The following is a 19,540-nucleotide window of genomic DNA, read 5'->3' on the forward strand; positions in this document are numbered from 1 at the left end:
TAGAAAGTAGCATAATAGGTGGTGACACCTTGCAAAATGCCCAGATTACAGAGGAGGAAGCGCTGGATGTCTTGAAATGGGTAAAGGTGGGTAAATCCCCAGGTCCTGATCAGGTGTACCCTAGAACTCTGTGGGAAGCTAGATAAGTGACTGCTGGTCCTCTTGCTGAGGTATTTTTATAATTGATAGTCACAGGTGAGGTGCCAGAAGACTGGAGGTTGGCTAACGTGCTGCCACTGTTTAAGATGGGGGGTAAGGACAAGCCTGGGAACTATAGACCAGTGAGCCTGACCTCAGTGGTGGGCATGTTATTGGAGGGAATCCTGAGGGACAGGATGTGCATGTATTTGGAAAGGCAAGGACTGATTCAGGATATTCAACATGGTTTTGTGTTTGGGAAATCATGTCTCACAAACTTGATTGAGTTTTTTGAGGAAGTAATAAAGAGGATTTATGAGGGCAGAGTGGTAGATGGACTTCAGTAAGGTGTTTGACAAGATTCCCCATGGGAGACTGATTAGCAAGGTTAGATCTCACGGAATTCAGGGAGAACATTTGGATGATCCTTTGAGCCATTTGGATGCAGAACTGGCTCAAAGGTAGAAGACAGAGGGTGGTGGTGGAAGGTTGTTTTTCAGACTGGAGGCCTGTGATCAGTGGAGTGCCACAAGAATCAGTGCTGGGTCTTCCACTTTTCGTCATTTACATTACTGAGGTACAGTTAGTAAGTCTGCAGATGACACCAAAATTGGAGGTGTCGTGGACAGCAAAGGGGGTTACCTCAGATTACAACAGGATCTTGACCAGATTGGCCAATGGGCTAAGAAGTGGCAGATGGAGTTTAATTCAGATAAATGCGAGGTGCTGCATTTTGGGAAAGCAAATCTTAGCAGGACTTATACACTGAATGTTAAGGTCTTCGGGAGTGTTGCTGAACAAAGAGACCTTGGAGTGCAGGTTCATAGCTCCTTGAAAGTGGAGTCGCAGATAGATAGGATAGTGAAGAAGGCATTTGGTATGCTTTCCTTTATTGGTCAGAGTATTGAGTACAGGAGTTGGGAGGTCATGTTGCGGCTGTACAGGACATTGGTTAGGCCACTGTTGGAATATTGAGTACAATTCTGGTCTTCTTCCTATCAGAAAGATGTTGTGAAACTTGAAAGAGTTCAGAAAAGATATACAAGGATGTTGCCAGGGTTGGAGGATTTGAACTATAGGGAGAGGCTGAACAGGCTGAGGCTGTTTTCCTTGGAGTGTCGGAAGCTGAGGGGTGACCTTATAGAGGTTTACAAAGTTATGAGGGGCATGGATAGGATAAATAGACAAAGTCATTTCCTTGGGGTTGGGGATTCCAGAACTAGAGGGCATAGGTTTAGGGTGAGAGAGGAAAGATATAAAAGAGACCTAAGGGGCAACTTTTTCACGTAGAGGTGGTACGTGTGTGGAATGAGCTGCCAGAGGACGTGGTGGAGGCTGGTACAATTGCATTTGGAGGCATTTGGAGGGGTATATGAATAGGAAGGGTTTGGAGAGATATGGGCTGGGTGCTGGCAGGTGGGACTAGATTGGGTTGGGATATCTGGTCAGCATGGACAGGTTGGACCGAAGGGTCTGTTTCCATGCTGTTCGTCTCTATGACTCTATGACTTTAGGAGTGAAAAATATAGGTTTGGATCAGTTTGCCAAGAATGGCCTCCTTTTGTGCTGTAAGTACCTAAGAACATGAAGTGTGGAACGTGAGGGGAACCTAAAAGGGAAATTAGGAATGTTAAGATAATCCTTGAGAAAGAATTGGCAGATAGTATAAAGAAAAGCCCAAATGATTTTTAAAAAGTATATGCAGAGCAAAAGGGGCTAATGGAGATAATCTCGATGTGGACCCAGAAAATCTGGACTAGTCCTCAATAAATACTTTGTATTGATCTTCACAATAGAAAAGGATGGTGCTGGTATAGAAATCAGAGTGGAGAACTATAAAGTATTAGAAGAAATTAACACAGACAGGAGAAACTAGCAGGTTCAGCAACCTTAAAATGGTTAAATCCACAAGCACGAATGAGGTGTATCCCAGGCTGCTGAAAGAGGAAACATTCAGTCTGGCCACAGGTGAGACACCAGAGGACTGCTACATTTATCCCATTACTGAAAAAGGGTGGAAGGATAGACCAGAAACTATAGGTCGGTCAATATAACCTGAGTGGTGGTGAAGTTATCAGAAAAAAAATTGATGCTGTGAACTGCTCCTAGGGAGACTCTGATTAATCAAAGAAGATAATGAACAAATGGTTTCAAGAGGTAACCAGGAGTGTGGATTAGGGTAGTGCATTTGATATGATCAGTATGGATTTTAGCAAGGATTTTGATAAGATTCTTCATGGCAGGCTAATCAAGAAATTATGAGCCTATGGGTTTGAAGTTAAAATGGCGTGTTGGCTTCAAAATCAGCTGGGAGGCAGGAAGTAGAGGATGATGGGAGAAGGCATTTGTTACCAGTGGCATTTCACTGGGGCCCTTATTGTTTGAGGTGTACATTTACGTTTTGGATTCAAATGTATGATCAAAATGTAGACAATACCATAATTGTTCAGGTGGTAAGTCGTGAGGAAAATAACTGTAAACTGCAAAGCATTGGAAAATATAATTCAACTGTGAAATTGTGAGGTCATGCAGCTGAGGAGGACTCATAAGGGGTGAGGGCTTTGGAAAAACACTGACGTTTGGAGATCTTATGCATTCCACAGAACCCTCAAGGTAGTAGAACATATTGATAAGGCATATTAACCGAGGCATGGAATACAAGAGCTAATAGTTATTTTGGACTGTATAGTGAACTTATTAGGCCACAACTGTGTGGTTTTGGTCACTACATTTATAGGAAGAATGTGATTGCACTAGAGATGGTGCAGTGGAGACTTTCCAGGACGCTGTCTGGTCTGGAGGATCTGAGCTCTGAGAAAAAGTTGGATTGGTTGGGGTTGTTTCCCTGGAGCAGCGAAGGTTAAGAGGGGACCCAATAGAGGTGTTTGAGATTGAGGGGCACAGATAAGGTGGCTTGAATGACACTTTCAATTAATAAAAGGAACACAAATTAGGGGAATATAGATTAAAGACATAAAACGCTAAGGAGATTTGATAATCTTTTCTACATAGCCTCCTGGGTGATGGGTCTTTTCTACTGGGCCTCCACACCATCTGTGACTTGTTCTCTCTGTCTCTGTCATAAGTATAAAATGCATTTTCCAGGACCTTTCAACTCCAAAGATGTCATATCAGATCGAAATGTTAACTCTGTTTCTCTCTGTCCACAGATACTGTCAGACCTGCTGAGTTTCTCCAGCATTCTTTGTATTAGTGTTGGCTGTCTTTGTTGGTTGGCTGGCATAGATATGATGGGCCAAATGGCCATCTGTGGTGTAATCATCTATGATCTGTTTAGAAAATATATTAAAAAACAGTTGAATGTTGGTTAGTTAAGAAGTTAAGTTAAGAAGTTAGAAATCTAACTTGTAGAAGTTGAGAAATCTAAAGAATTAAAGACTTCCAACTTGATCACTTAATCTGAAGCTTCTGAGACATCTTAGCTTCAGCTAGAGCCATATTTCTACTGCTTCAGCACATGCCCATTTTTCCAAGAGTGTTGATACAAGAATCCTCCCCAAACCACAATATATCTTTTGTGAAGAAATTGCACTGGAGTTGTGAACTACTTAGGAGTAATTGTTGAGTATGATGCATACATGAAGTGCTGGAAGAAATACGAAGTAATTGTCAAGCAAACGTATACCATTTACTAGCCTTGAGTCACTTCCAGTTCATGTTGCAATGGGTATATAAATGCTGCCGTAGAAGATACAAGGAATAAAGGAGATGAGTCTTGAGCCTTGGTTTAGTTCTTCCTTCCATTAAGAGGAGTCATCACAGTTATTTGTTTTTCTATCTTATTTGCTGCAACACTCCACATAAGTGGACAGCTTCATGAATATGAGGTCGAGTGTCTTTACAGGATTTGCAAGAAACTGCTCCACTGTGTTCCTGTCCAGAGCCAATACCACCCAACATGTGCCATCAAGCAGTAGATAACAAATACCTGCATTGTGCTTGATGAGGCTGAACCCTGATCATCATCAATTCATTCATGGAGGCAAATGAGAGAATAGGCCATCCTGAACATAAAAGTCCTCTATGAGACTTCATTCCTTCTTCACAAACCAGACTGTGAAGACTGCAGCAAAAAGCTGGACAACATGCATCATTCCTAAAACTTTTCAGTCAGGGCAGAGACGATGAGACTCAATATCTCCTGAATATTGCAGTGCAGCATTTGGCCGTGTGAAGATTACAGGCAGCCCTCAGGTTGTGAACAGGTTCCATTCTTGAGTATAAGTCGATTTGTGTGCAAGTCGGACTGCAATACCAAACAATATAAAATAACTGTTCGCAAGAATGAGGAAATGCTTGCATGTCGGATCTTTAAAATTAATGCTAATACATGTTTGTGTGGGATATAAGAAAGAATATTTGTAAGTCAGACATTTGTAAATCAGGAATCCCCTGTGTGGTGTTTGATGACACGAACTTCAAACCTAGTACTGACCCCACAGTCTGCAGGACAACTATGTTATTTAACTTCCTGTATGTATCACACGCATGGACAATGTTCAACAAACATTTCAAATCTCTGGAGAAATATCAACAGCAATGCCTTGCAAAATCCTGTAATAGCAGAATTGGCACTAACATAGGGGTTGTTGAGCAAATTTATGATAAATCAATTTAAAATTCTTAATCTCTTAAAATCTTCCAATTTAATGGAGATGACACTCCTCCAGAGCATGATTGAGAATGTATTCAGTTGTAGGCTTCCTTAGGCCCATGGCTAAAGGAGAAGGATGTGTGTAGCTGGTCTCTGCCACTATGCTGAACAATGCCAATCACTCACATTATTGTTGTTATATCAACTATTTATATGTCCAAAAGGACATACTACCTCAGAGTACACAGTCTTATTCAGAAATGTATGTTGTACTGAAAAGCTGCGGGGTGACTAGGAATTGCAGTAAGTGTAACTTTGTGATTGAAGTTTCTCAAAAAAAATCACCACCAAATAATTTAGCTCTTTACTTGTGTAAATTAACTGCAATAAGTGACAGTCATAATGAACATGAACCTTTTAAAGTTAGTTTTTGTATTAAACTTTTGTATGTGTTTTAATGATAATCTGATAAGAAAGATTGTAGCCATAAAGCTAATCACTTCATTGGTAATAGTAGAATATCTGAATTTAAACTCTGAAAATTCAGTGAAATTTAAGGTAAGCTATGCAACGAGAATCCTAGTAGCAGTTGACCTTTGGCAAATATATTTGTGACTGAGTGACAATTTTGGTCTTTATTCAAATCAGTAACTTCAAGAAAATAAAACCATGGTCATGCAAAAATCCCCATGGTTATTATTTTGAGCTTTTACATTTCTCAGACTTAATATGCTTTTACATTCATTACCAAAGACAACTTTTATTTTATATATTCAGGGAAGAATGGACAGAAGCAATCCAAGCAGTAGCAGATAGACTTCAAAGGCAAGAGGAAGATCGAATGAACTGCAGTTCCAGTCCCAATCTAGATATTACAGGAGAGGATGAAATGGATACCTCTCTCAGTCATCCCAAACGCAGAGTGGTAAGAGCAATTATTGTTATTGTATTAAATAAATTGCATCATCTGGTGGGACATTTAAGTCTTGCAATGATTTTACCAAAACAACTTGTAATTATTTAGCACTAATCAAATACATAAATGGATTTGAGGAGTTCATCCTTCATTTCATTCTTATAGTGAACTTTGCAAAAGGAGGTGAGAATGGCGAGGCTATAATGAGGACCATGATATCAATTAATACAAAAAAAACGGTTTGACTTTGGAGTTTGAAAACATTTTAAGTTCAGTGAGTTAGTTTTTAATGGATTGCAAGTTTACATTTGGTTAATAGGTTTGTAATCCATTTTAATCCTGTCATACTATCCATTTATACTGATCTGAGATCCTGCTGGAATCCTACAAGAAATAGTATTCTGGTGGAAGCGTCTGCACTATGATTGGCTGAGTAGATAATCTAATGAATCAGCTTTGATCCTGTCAGTTCTTTGCAATTGATATACCTATCCAAAGCAACAGCTCTCCAGATACATTTTGTACGACTTTTCTTTATCACTCATTGGGTCGAATCTTTGGAGGACTGGCAACTGTTTTCATATTGCCACTCTACTGCTAATTTTTTGTATCTTATGGTAGAGGTCTGCATTCCTGACCAGGGCTTCTGAACCTTGCCTCTTCAGAAATGCAGAATAGACCCCTGTCAAAGGCCTTCTTCACAACAGTATCATTGATAGGGGAAAACCAGTCACGACCCACTATTTGCTGTTTGCTGATAAGTCTTCATTCAGTAGTACACAAAAAAATTGGGATATTTAAGTAGATTTTTAGGGAATGTCAACTCCTAGATAAATGGGTAAGTAGCAGGATGGTGAGGTAGGGTTGAGGGCCTGAGGCTGGAAGGGTGTTGGAAGATCAGGGATGGAGTTGTGGGGATCACTGGTATGGTGAAGAGTGCACAGATGGGGAGGGTTTCCTGGAGAAATTTCGTGTTAGTCAGTCAGAGCTCTTCCAAGTCTCGAATTCTTACACTGAGTTGGAGACATGTGCACAGGGTTCTAGAAAGCTAGGGGATTTCCCATTGGACAAGCATATGGACGTACATGGAATAGTATAGGTTAGATTGGCTTCAGATTGGTATGACTGGTCGGCGCAACATCGAGGGCCGAAGGGCCTGTACTGCACTGTAATGTTCTATGTTCTATGTAACTTTAGGCTTCCTGGGCAATTCCTGCTATGTCAGTTGCTTCAGGATCTCAGATCTAACATATCTTTTAAGGGTAAGGGTTCAGAGAAGAGAAGATCTTTTACAAAATCATTACTGAGGCCTATTGCCTGGTTTGCATTTTCAAAATACTTGCTTTAAAAAAAAATTGTGAAGTGTATTTTGTTTTCCTATTCTGCTTTTAACCTTACTTCTAGCTGTGTTCCCATGTGTTTTTTAGCTTTACTTTCATTATTTTCAATATTTATGTTTTTTCTTTCCTTTTTTTAACACTTGTTCCACAGTGTTTTAAGTTTTAGGTTCTCAACTTGTGAAATTCCTGTTTAGCATGAGGTTTTTTTTCCAGTTCCAATTCTAATTTCGCACCATCTCTTTTTCTTACACTACAAAATGAAAACTTTATCCCCACACGATTTTCTTTACTTCCTCAATTATCAACCATCTTTCCTCACCCTTTCACAACTGCAGGTGTCTCAAAACTGGCAACTGCAGAACAAAGTCATTGCCACATTTCAGATCCTGGTGGTTTAAAGGCCAGATAAGTTGCATTGGGTGAATAGGGTTGAGCTGGGTCAAGTTGAGAGTTGCTTTGAAAGAGATTAGTGTGTGAAGTTAATAACTAGTTCAGCAAACTGCCACGTCTTTAAGCATCTAGCCAAGCAAGATAGTAGGTTATTTTATTCACTTTATAAGAATTATAGTTCACGCATGGCAGCTTGTTGGAGTGTCTCTAGTTCTCAGAGCCAGATTGAGACTGTACCTGTACACTTGATGTATATATGGAATTATCAATCCTAATAATTTTCTTGTGCAAGATAGAGTCAGGTATAGTAACATGAAACATAGTTCTACATTACATGATTTATTTTCCTCCTTTACTTCTCAAACTACTACTGGATGTTGTCAAATGTAAAGATTGTTATTTTAATAATTCCATTTGGTTGAAATTCCCAAACAAAGCTTGCAGTAACTGTGACCTGATAATAGCATGTCAGTGCTGCCTAGCACTATCTTGCTATAGGAAGAAAGGTACATTTCTCATTTGCTATTTTAAACAAAAAATTGCCATAAAAATATAAATGGGGAGAATAGTTCAATCCAATTTATTGTTTGCTTTCCATTTTTTCTCCTACTACAGGTTGTTCTCCTATAGTGCTGAAGTTGTGTTCCAGTGAAACTTCGCTTAATAGAAAATTGCTTAATAGAAACAATGAGGTCTGAGGGAAAAGTGGGGTAGGGTAAGACCAGCAAAGAATGTCACTCATGATCACTCAAAAATCACCCAAAAGTCTAAAGCAAAGTATAGCACAGCCTGAAAGAAGGTTGAGATCTTATTAACAAAATAAAAGTAAATTTAATACCGTACAATAAAAAAAAGGCTGCTCACTGTACAGTATCTATCACAGAAAGCTGCACTGCCAGCAGCGTCATGACCTCTGAGTATGAGCAGAATGGCACGAAGCCAGGCACTGACATTGTGCACGCGCAGAATGGTGTGCAGACATCGGTGCATGCGCAGAACGGCCCGAAAACCGGCACCAATGTTGCACATGCACAGAACAACGCAGACACCGGCACGTGCAGAATGGCACGGACACTGGTGCATGTGCAAAATGGCACAGAAATTTCGATGTTGACATTGGTGCATGCGCAAAGCGAAGCATGTGAACCTGATACCTGATTCCCATTGGAATCGCGCTATTGCGAATGGAGGTAAGTGTTTTTGAAAGTACTGTTTCCTAATTCTTCAGTGACGTTATAGCCAAATTGCGTTTCCAAAACGCATGTTATCCCAGAACTGCCTGTACTCTGTTTAAAAGTCTTTTTTGCCTAGGAACTGACAAAATCTTTCCTAGCTAAAATCAGAACAGTTATGATTTGGCACAGAATTAACTATTAACAAAGACTCCTATTGATTGAGGGTACAAGGAAAATAAACATGCTTTTGCTTTCAAAAAAATGGTTGTGCAAAATTACATTCATCAGAAAGGGGTACTCATGAAGTTACTGCATTTAATTAAAAAATGTAGGTACTTCAATATTGTAATTTAACTTGCAGTTATTATGAGAAAAGGCAGTTCAGTCATCTAACCATATTTAATATTGTTCATTTGTTAATGTTTTTCTGTATATAGTACCTTGATTAGTGGATCACTCAAGTGATCATTGTAAATTATATCGTACAGAAGCTGAGCATTTGAACCAGAAAGAGAGTACAAAATTGGTTATCTTTCTGTCTCTCCCTTATTAAACAACATTGGCTTCTCATCAGATACTTCAAAACATTTAGGCTTACAGCCTGGCTAGACAGCTTTGTAGTGTGGAATATCCATCCTGTATTTTGTGGGGCACCATGGATGCTTCATGTGTTCCAAGCAATCATTTTCTATAGGAAATTACTCCAGCTGCAAAAACCTGAGCTCTGGATTTTGGATCCTTGGCGGCAGATGGAATCACTATGATACATCTGCAAAGCTGATGTGGCCGAAAATGGGACTCCTGGATGGTATGTTGCCTCCCAGGTGCTCGGGTCAGGGATGTCACTGATCGGCTGCAGAGCATTCTAAAAGGGGAGGGTGAACAGCCAGTTGTCTTGGTGCATATAGGCACCAACGATATAAGTAGAGAACGCGTTGAGGTCCTGAAAGAAGAATTCAGGGAGCTAGGAGAGAAGTTAAAGAGAAGGACCTCAAAGGTAGTGATCTCGGGATTACTACCAGTGCCATGTGGTAGCCAGCTTAGAAATGAAAAAATAGGCAGGATGAACACGTGGCTTCAGAGATGGTGTTGGAGGGAGGGGTTCATTGTTGGACATTGGGACTGGTTCTGGGGAAGGTGGGACTATTACAAAATGGATGGTCTACATCTGATCCAGACCGGAACCAATGTTCTTGGGGGAGTTTTTGCCACTGCTGTTGGGAAAGTTTTAAACTAATGTGGCAGGGGGCTGGGAACCAGAAGAGAAAACAAGTAAGCAGTGAGGTGGAGACTGGAGATTGTAAGAATTATGAAGATACCATTAATAAAGGGAAGAGTAGGCAGAGAGCAGATGAGCGCAAAAAAACTGGTGGCATGAAATGCATCTATATTAATGCAAGGAGTATAGTGTGTAAGGCAGATGAACTTAGGGCTTGGATTGATGACTGGGAGTATGATGTTATTGCAATTTCAGAGACTTGGTTGAAGGAAGGGCATGATGATTGGCAATTAAATGTTCCAGGATATAGACGCTTCAGACAGGACAGGGAGGGAAGTGAAAGGGGAGGTGGAGTTGCATTGCTGATCAAGGACATTATCATGGCTGTGCTAAAGGAGCATACTATGGAGGTCTTGGGTAGTGAGGCATTATGGATAGAGTTGAAAAATTAGAAAGGTGCAGTCACATTGTTGGGGTTGTATTACAGGCCGCCCAACAGTGAGCATGAGGTAGAAGAACAAATAGGTAAACAGATTATGGAAAGATACAGAGACAATCTGATAGTGGTGATGGGAGATTTTAATTTTCCCAACATTGACTGGGATACACTTAACGTCAGAGGTCTGGATGGGGTAGAATTTGTAAGAAGCGTCCAAGAGAGTTTTCTAGAGCAGTATGTCAATAGTCCAACGAGGGAAGGGGCCATGGTACTGGGGAACGAGCCAGAACAGGTGGTAGAAGTTGCAGTGGGGGATTTCTTTGGGAGCAGTGACCACATTTCTGTAAGTTTTAGAATACTCGTAGATATAGAAGAGAATGGTCCTAAGGGAAGATTACTAAACTGGGCCAAGACCAATTATATCAAAATTAGGCAGGAGCTGGGAAATGTGGATTGGACACAACTATTTGAAGGGAAGTCCACATTTGAGATGTGGGAGGCTTTCAAAGATAGGTTAAAGATAGTGCAGGATAGACATGTCCCATTGAAGGCAAAGGATAGGAAGGGCAAGATTCGTGAACCGTGGATGACAGGAGAAACTGTACGACTAGCTAAGCGGAAAAGGGAAACGTACATAAGATCTAGGCAGCTAAGAACAGGATGGGCCCTGGAAGAATATCGGAAGAGTAGGACAAGTCTTCAACAAGGAATCAAGTGGACGAAAAGGGGTCATGAAATAGCTTTAGCGAGCAGAATTAAAGAGAATCCCAAAGCGTTTTATTCTTAAAAAGAAGCAAGCGGGTAACTAGAGAAAGAATTGGTCCACTGAAGAATAACAAAGGAAAGCTATGTTCACTGAGGAGAGGAACATGATGAACGTTGAAATTAGAGATATAAGTTTGATTAGTCTGGATCACGTTGAGATACGTAGGGAAGATGTGTTGGGTAGGCTGGAGATTATTAAGGTGGACAAATCCCCAGGATCTAGAACATAGAACAATACAGCACAGAACAGGTCCTTCGGTCCACGATGTTGTGCCGAACATTTGTCCTAGCTTAAGCACCCATCCATGTACCTATCCAATTGCCGCTTAAAGGTCACCAATGATTCTGACTCTGCCACTCCCCCAGGCAGCGTATTCCATGCCCCCACCACTCTCTGGGTAAAGAACCTACCCCTGACATCCCCCCTATACCTTCCACCCTTCACCTTAAATTTATGTCCCCTTGTAACACTCTGCTGTACCCGGGGAAAAAGTCTCTGACTGTCTATCTATTCCCCTGATCATCTTATAAACCTCTATCAAGTCACACCTCATCCTTCGCCGTTCCAATGAGAAAAGGCCTATCACACTCAACCTATCCTCGTACGACCTATTCTCCATTCCAGGCAACATCCTGGTAAATCTTCTCTGCACCCTCTCCAAAGCTTCCACATCTTTCCTAAAGTGAGGCGACCAGAACTACATACAGTACTCCAAATGTGGCCTTACCAAGGTCCTATACAGCTGCAACATCACCTCAATCCCTCTGCTAATGAATGCTAATACACCATAGGCCTGCTTACAAGCTCTATCCACCTGAGTGGCAACTTTCGAAGATCTATGAACATAGACCCCAAGATCCCTCTGCTCCTCCACCTTACTAAGAACCCTACCGTTAACCCTGTATTCCGCATTCTTATTTGTCCTTCCAAAATGGACAACCTCACACTTGACAGGGTTGAACTCCATCTGCCACTCCTCCGCCCAGCTCTGCATCATATCTAAGACCTTTTGCAGCCGACAACAGCCCTCCTCACTATCCACAACTCCACCAATCTTCATTTTGTCTGCAAATTTACTGACCCACCCTTCGACTCCCTCTTCCAAGTTATTAATAAAAATTACAAACAGCAGAGGAGCCAGAACTGATCCCTGCAGAACTCCACTTGTAACTGGGCTCCAGGCTGAATATTTACCATCAACCACCACTCTCTGACTTCGACTGGTTAGCCAGTTCTCTATCCAACTGGCCAAACTTCCCACTTTCCCATGCCTCCTGACTTTCCGCATAAGCCTACCATGGGGAACCTTATCAAATGCCTTACTAAAATCCATGTACACTGCATCCACTGCTCTACCCTCATCCACATGCTTGGTCACCTCCTCAAAGAATTCAGTAAGACTTGTAAGGCAAGACCTACCCCTCACAAATCCGTGCTGGCTGTCCCTAATCAAGCAGTGTCTTTCCAGATACTCATAAATCCTATCCCTCAGTACCCTTTCCATTACTTTGCCTACCACCGAAGTAAGACTAAGTGGCCTGTAATTCCCGGGGTTATCCCTATTCCCTTTTTTGAACAGGGGCACAACATTCGCCACTCTCCAGTCCCCTGGCACCACCCCCATTGACAGTGAAGACGAAAAGATCATTGCCAACGGCTCTGCAATTTCCTCTCTTGCTTCCCACATAATCCTAGGATATATCCCGTCAGGCCCGGGGGACTTGTCTATCCTCAAGTTGTTCAAAATGCCCAACACATCTTCCTTCCTAACAAGTATCTCCTCTAGCTTACCAGTCTGTTTCATACTCTCCTCTTCAACAATAGGGTCCCTCTCATTTGTAAATACTGAAGAAAAGTACTCATTCAAGACCTCTCCTCTCTCTTCTGACTCAATACACAGTCTCCTACTACTGTCCTTGATCGGACCTACCCTCGTTCTCGTCATTCTCATGTTTCTCACATACGCATAAAAAGCCTTGGGGTTATCCTTGATCCTACCTGCCAAAGATTTTTCATGCCCTCTCTTAGCTCTCCTAATCCCTTTCTTCAGCTCCCTCCTGGCTATCCTGTATCCCTCCAACGCTCTGTCTGAACCTTGTTTCCTCAACCTTATGTAAGCCTCCTTCTTCCTCCTTACATGACATTCAACCTCCCTCGTCAACCAAGGTTCCCTCACACGACCATCTCTTTCCTGCCTGACAGGTACATACATATCAAGGACACATCATATCTGTTCCTTGAAAAAGTTCCACCTTTCCACGACATCCTTCCCTGACAGCCTGTGCTCCCAATTTATGCTCCTCAGATCCTGTCTTGCAGCATTGTATTTACCCATCCCCCAATTGTAAAACCTGCCCTGTTGCATGCACCTATCTCTCTCCCTAACCAAGGTGCAAGTCACAGAATTGTGGTCACCATCACCAAAATGCTCACCCACTAACAAGCCCATCACTTGTCCCGGTTCGTTACCAAGTACCAAATCCAATATGGCCTCCCCTCTGGTCAAATAATCTACATACTGAGTTAGAAAAGCTTCGTGGACACACTGCACAAACACCGACCCGTCCAATCTACTTGATCTGTGTGGAGTTTGCACATTCTCCCCGTGTCTGCGTGGGTTTCCTCCGGGTGCTCCGGTTTCCTCCCACAGTCCAAAGATGTGCAGGTCAGGTGAATTGGCTATGCTAAATTGTCCGTAGTGTTAGGTAAGGGGTAAATGTAGGGGTATGGGTGGGTTGTGCTTTGGCGGGGCGGTGTGGACTTGTTGGGCCGAAGGGCCTGTTTCCACACTGTAAGTATTCTAACAATTCTAACAAAATTTGTTAGAAATCGCCCATGACTACTACCCTGTGGCTTCTGCACCTTTCCAAAATCTGTTTCCCAATCTGTTTCTCCACATCTCTGCTGCTATTGGGGGGGCCTATAGTAAACACCCAACAAGGTGACTGCTCCTTTCCTATTTCTGACTTCAGCCCATACTACCTTCAAAGGCAGATCCCCCTCGAACTGCCTTTCTGCAGCCGTTATACCATTTCCAATCCCAGTTTGCTGAGGGAGGCGAGAGAGGAAATAGCTGGGGCCCTAACAGATATCTTTGTGGCATCCTTAAATACAAGTGAGGTGCCGGAGTACTCATGTTGCTCATGTTGTCCCCATGTACAAGAAGGGTAGTAGGGATATTCTGGGTAACTACAGACCAGTGAGCCTGGTGGGAACGTTGCTGGAGAAGATATTGAGCGATAGGATCTATTTATATTTAGAAAAGAATGGGCTTATCAGTGATAGGCAGCATGGTTTTGTGCAGGGGAGATCGTGCCTTGCCAACTTAATAGAGTTCTTTGAGGAAGTGACCAAGTTGATAGATGAAGGAAGGCTGTTGATGTCATATACATGGACTTTAGTAAGGCATTTGATAAGGTTCCCCGTGGTAGACTAATGGAGAAAGTGAAGTCATATGGTGTGCAGGGTGTTTTAGCTAGGTGGATAAAGAACTGGTTGAGCACCAGGAGACAGAGAGTAGTAGTTGAAGGGAATTTCTCAAAATGGAGAAAGGTGACCAGTGGTGTTCCACAGGGGTCAGTGTTGGGGCCACTGTTGTTTGTAATATACATAAATGATCTGGAAGAGAGTATTGTTGGTATGGTCAGCAAGTTTGCAGCTGACACGAAGATTGGTGGAGTAGCAGAAAGCATAAGGGACTATCAGAGAATACAGGAGGATATAGATAGACTGGAGAGTTGGGCAGAAAAGTGGCAGATGGTTTTCAATCTCGACAAAGGTGAGCAAATCTAATTCTAGAGTGAATTATACAATGAATGGAAGAACCTTGGAAAAAGTTGATGGGCAGAGAGATCTGGGAGTGCAGGTCCATTGTACCCTGAAGGTTGCTGCACAGGTGGATAGAGTGGTCAAGAAGGCATATAGTATACTTGCCTTCATTGGACGAGGTATTGAGTCTAAGAACTGACAAGTCATGTTAACATTGTACAAGACATTGGTTCGGCCGCATTTAGAATACTGTGTACAGTTCTGGTCGCCATATTACCAAAAGCATGTGGACACTTTGGAGAGGGTGCAGAGAAGGTTTATGAGGATGTTGCCTGGTATGGAAGGTGCTAGCTATGAAGAAAGGTTGAGTAGGTTAGGTTTATTTTCATTAGAAAAAAGGAGATTGAGGGGGGAACCTGATTGAGGTCTATAAAATCATGAAGGGTATAGATAGGGTAGATAGAGACAAGCTTTTTCCCAGGGTGAAGGATTCAGTAACAAGAAGTCACACTTTCAAGGTGAGAGGTGGAAAGTTTAAGGGGGATACATGCAGTAAGTACTTCACACAGAGGGTTGTGGGTGTCTGGAACGTGTTGCCAGCAGTGGTAGTAGAGGCAGGCAGGGTAGATTCATTTAAGATGCGTCTGGATAAATGCATGAGTAGGTGGGGAGTAGAGGGATACAATTCCGATGCTTAGGAATTGACCGACAGGTTTAGACAGTACATTTGGATCGGCTCAGGCTTGGAGGGCCGAAGGGCCTGTTTCTGGGCTGTAAATTTTCTTTGTTCTATGTTCTCAAATGGATAGCATGTTTAACAAAGTGATCACACCACAAATTAAGACCAGACTAGTAAGAAGTGAATGGGTGACCGCTACATAGTCTAAAAAGATCAGCCAAGTAGTGCAGGAGTTCTGTCTTAGTCTGTTTTGCATTATCTCACTTCGTAATCAGTTTTCCATTTTGGATACAGGTGGGGGACATGGATCGTGAAGGGAATGTACTGAGAACCAAGCTTATAGCATAGCAACAGAAACAGAAATTGTGGGGAAAAACTCAGCAGGTCTGGCAGCATCTGTGGAGAGAAAGCAGCAATGATGTTTTGGGTCTAGTAACCCTTTGCAGAACTCATGGTGGCTAGGAAAAGTTGGTATTTATCCACAAGAAGGGGAGGGGGAGGAAGAGGCCAAAGAAAAAGAAAAAAATCCTTTACTGGCAGATGGGGTCACTGTGATAAATCTGCAAAGCTGAGACCTAAGTGAATAGCATGTTTAACAAAGTGGTCATGCCATAGTTTAAGGGCAGGCTACTAGTTTCGCTCTCTCTTCACTCTGTCTCCACTTTCCATTTGCTCCTCCCATTCCCCCCTCCCCCATCCCATCTTCTGGAAAAATACCTACCTTTTTGTAGCCACCATCAGTTCTGAAAAAGGTCACTGGACTTGAAACATTAATCCTACTTTCTCTCCACAGATGCTGCCAGATCTGCTGCGGTTTTAAAATCAATTTCTGTTTTTATTTCTGATTTCTAGCATCACAGTTCTTTCAATTTTTTGTTTCATGGCACAACATGTAGCTCTATTGCACAGGTGGAATGGGAAGAGGTGTGGCAGTGCATGAGTGATAGGTAATTCCATAGTTAAAGGAACAGAAGGGCATTGCTGTGACCATAGACATGACTCCAGGACAGTATGTTTCCTTTTTAGTGTCAGGGTTAAGGATGTCAAAATAGATGTAAGCTGTTCTTTGGGTTGTGGGGGTGGGGTGAGGGGGAGGGGAGGAGAGGTAGAATGTTTACCATTGGCATCAACAATGTAGGTAGAAGGAAGGATGAAAGTAGAGTTTAGATAGGTAGGCAAGAGACTGACAGGCATGACCTCCAAGTTAGTAATCTCAAGATTGCTAGAGAGTATGTAAATAGGAACATTGAGCAAATTAAACAAACCTGGAAACATGATGCAAGAGGGAGGGCTTTTGATTTCTGGGCAGTTGGGATCACTTCTGGTGCCCAGCGACCTGGACAGGAAGGACATATTATACTTTTGTTTGATAGAATTCTCCATTAAGTTTGCAAATGATACAGATCAATCTTAAACAAGGGCTTTAAATCTAAGCAAGGGCAATTATGCCACGAGGAAGTTGACTGCGATCGATTTTAAAGTCATAATTGTGCAGCATGGAAACAGACCCTGCAGTCCAACTCGTCCATGCCGACCAGGTATCCTAAATTAATCTAATCCTATGTACTATCATTTGGTCCATATCCTTCTAAATTCTTGCTACCCATCCAGATTCCTTTTAAATATTATTGTACTAGCCTGCACACTTCCTTTGTCAGTTCATTCCATACATGCACCACCCTCTGCGTGAAAAAGATGTCCCTTGGGTCCATTTTAAATCTTTCTCCTTTCATCTTAAACTTATTCCCTCTAGTTTTGGACATCACCACCCTGCAGAAAAGACCTTGCCTATTTATCATTGCAGGGCCCTCATGATTTTATAAACCTCTGTAAGGTCACCCCTCAGCCTCCGATGCTCCAGGGAAAATAGCCCCAGCCTGTTCAGTCTCCCCCTATAGCTCAAACCCTTCAACCATGGCAACATCCTTGTAAATCTTATCTGAATTCTTTCAAGTTTCACAACATCCTTCCAATAGAAGGGAGACCAGAATTGCACACAATATTGGCCTAACCAATGTCCTGTACAAACACAACATGACCTCCAACTCCAATATTCAATGCTCTGACCAATAAAGGCAAACTTACCAAATGCCTTTTTCACTATCCTATATATCTCCAACTCCACTTTCAAGGAACTGTGAACTTGCACTACAAGGTATCTTTGTTCAGCAACACTCCCCAGGACCTTACCATTAAGTTTATAAGTCCTGCCCTGACTTGCTTTTCCAAAATGCAGCAACTCTCATTCATCTAAATTAAACTCCATCTGCTACTTCTTAGCCCATTGACCCATCTGATCAAGATTAGATTAGATTAGATTCCCTACAGTGTGGAAACAGGCCCTTCGGCCCAACTAGTCCACACCGACCCTCCGAAGAGCAACCCACCCTGACCCATTTCCCTCTGACTAACGCACCTAACACTAAGGGCAATTTAACATGGCCAATTCACCTGACTTGTACATCTTTGGACTGTGGGAGAAAACCGGAGCACTCGGAGGAAACCCATGCAGACATGGGGAGAATGTGCAAACTCCACACAGACAGTCGCCCGAGACTGGAATCGAACCTGGGACACTGGCACTGTGAGGCAGCAGTGCTAACCAGTGAACCTCCCACTGTACTCTGTGGTAACCTTCTTCGCAGACCACTGCACATCCAGTTTTGGTGTCATTTGCGAACCTACTAACCATACCTCCTATATTCACATTCAAATTATTTATATAAATGACGAAAAGCAGTGGTTCCAGCACCGATCCTTGTGACACTCCACTGGTCACAGGCCTCCAGTCTGAAAAACAACCATCCACCACTACCCTCTATCTTCTACCTTCGAGCCAGTTCTGTATCCAAATGGCTAGTTCTCCCTGCATTCCATGTGATCTAAACCTGCCAACCAGTCTACCATGAGGAACCTTGTCAAACACTTTGGTGAAGTCTATATAGATAATGATCAAACGCTTGCCCTCATCAATCCTCTTTTGTTACTTCTTCAAAAAAAACTCAATCAAGTTAGTGAGACATGACTTCCCACGCACAAAGCCATATAGACTATCCATAATCAGTCCTTGCTTTCCAGATGCATGTGACTCCTGTCCGTCAGGATTCCCTCTAACAGCTTGCACATCATCAGTGTCACGCTCATCGGTCTATAGTTCCCTGACTTTTCCTCACCACCTTTCTTAAATAGTAGAACTATTTGAAAGTATATTAAAAGATCTAGCTGTAGATAAGCAGTGTCTGATATTTAACTAATTAATGGTTAACTTGCAAAACATTTATATTTCTTTTAAGGCAAAAGATATCCAATAGGAAAAGCAAGGGAACCATTGCTAACAAGGGAAGTTAAAGATAGCCTTAGGTCAAAGAAGAAAGCTTACAAAATTGCCAAAATACCTTGTAAGCCTGAGGACTGGGAAAATTTTGGAATTCAGTGGAGGAGGACCAAGGGATCAATAAAGAAATAAAAAATAGAAGATAAATGTAAAATATCAAAAAACATAAAAAGAAGCTGGTTAAAGCTTCCATAGTATGTGAATAACAAAAGGTTAGCAACACTTGGAGATCCATTAAAGGCGAAGACAGGAGAATTCGTAATAGGAAATTGAGAAATAGCAGAGAAGCTCAATGATTACTTTGCATCTGTCTTCACAGATGAAGACCCCCATGAGTTTCCCTGGAACTAATAAAGATACACAAGTCTAATTTGGGTTTGGAGCCGAAAGAAATTTTTAAAAAAGGAGCTTTGGAGAAATTTTGGGGAAAGTTGACAAATCTCTGTGACTTAGTAGCCTTTACCCCCAGAATGCTGATATTAATGGCAGCAATCATTGGCCTAAGACCGTCCAAAGTGGAGGAAGAGCATCTGAGAGGGCATTGAGCACCACGAGATTTGCTATCAGGATAGAATGAAACAGCATCCAAGAGGGCACAAAGTACACTGCCCCACTCACCCACACCTTCCTGTGACCACAGCCTGACCCAAGCGTAACAAAACCTGTGGTAGCTGCATAGGTCTATGAACTCACCGTGAGAGTGGGACAGAGTCATCCTTGTGTGTGAGGGTCGCCAGTGATGATGATATTGATGGCTACAG

The 19,540-nt window shown here is 42.1% G+C and overlaps 1 protein-coding gene across 6 annotated transcripts in view; it reads left to right on the forward strand.

Annotated features, from left to right (window-relative positions):
* Positions 1-19,540, forward strand: part of LOC140482816 (RAC-gamma serine/threonine-protein kinase) — a 457,507-nt gene that overhangs the window by 302,171 nt on the left and 135,796 nt on the right. For all 6 annotated transcript variants that reach the window (XM_072580470.1, XM_072580467.1, XM_072580468.1 and 3 more), the window contains one exon: positions 5,531-5,678. In XM_072580470.1, the coding sequence (XP_072436571.1) occupies positions 5,531-5,678 (148 nt within the window). The remainder of the gene's footprint in view (positions 1-5,530; positions 5,679-19,540) is intronic.

Source organism: Chiloscyllium punctatum, chromosome 11 (assembly GCF_047496795.1).
Source record: "Chiloscyllium punctatum isolate Juve2018m chromosome 11, sChiPun1.3, whole genome shotgun sequence".
NCBI classification, from domain to species: Eukaryota; Metazoa; Chordata; class Chondrichthyes; order Orectolobiformes; family Hemiscylliidae; genus Chiloscyllium; species Chiloscyllium punctatum.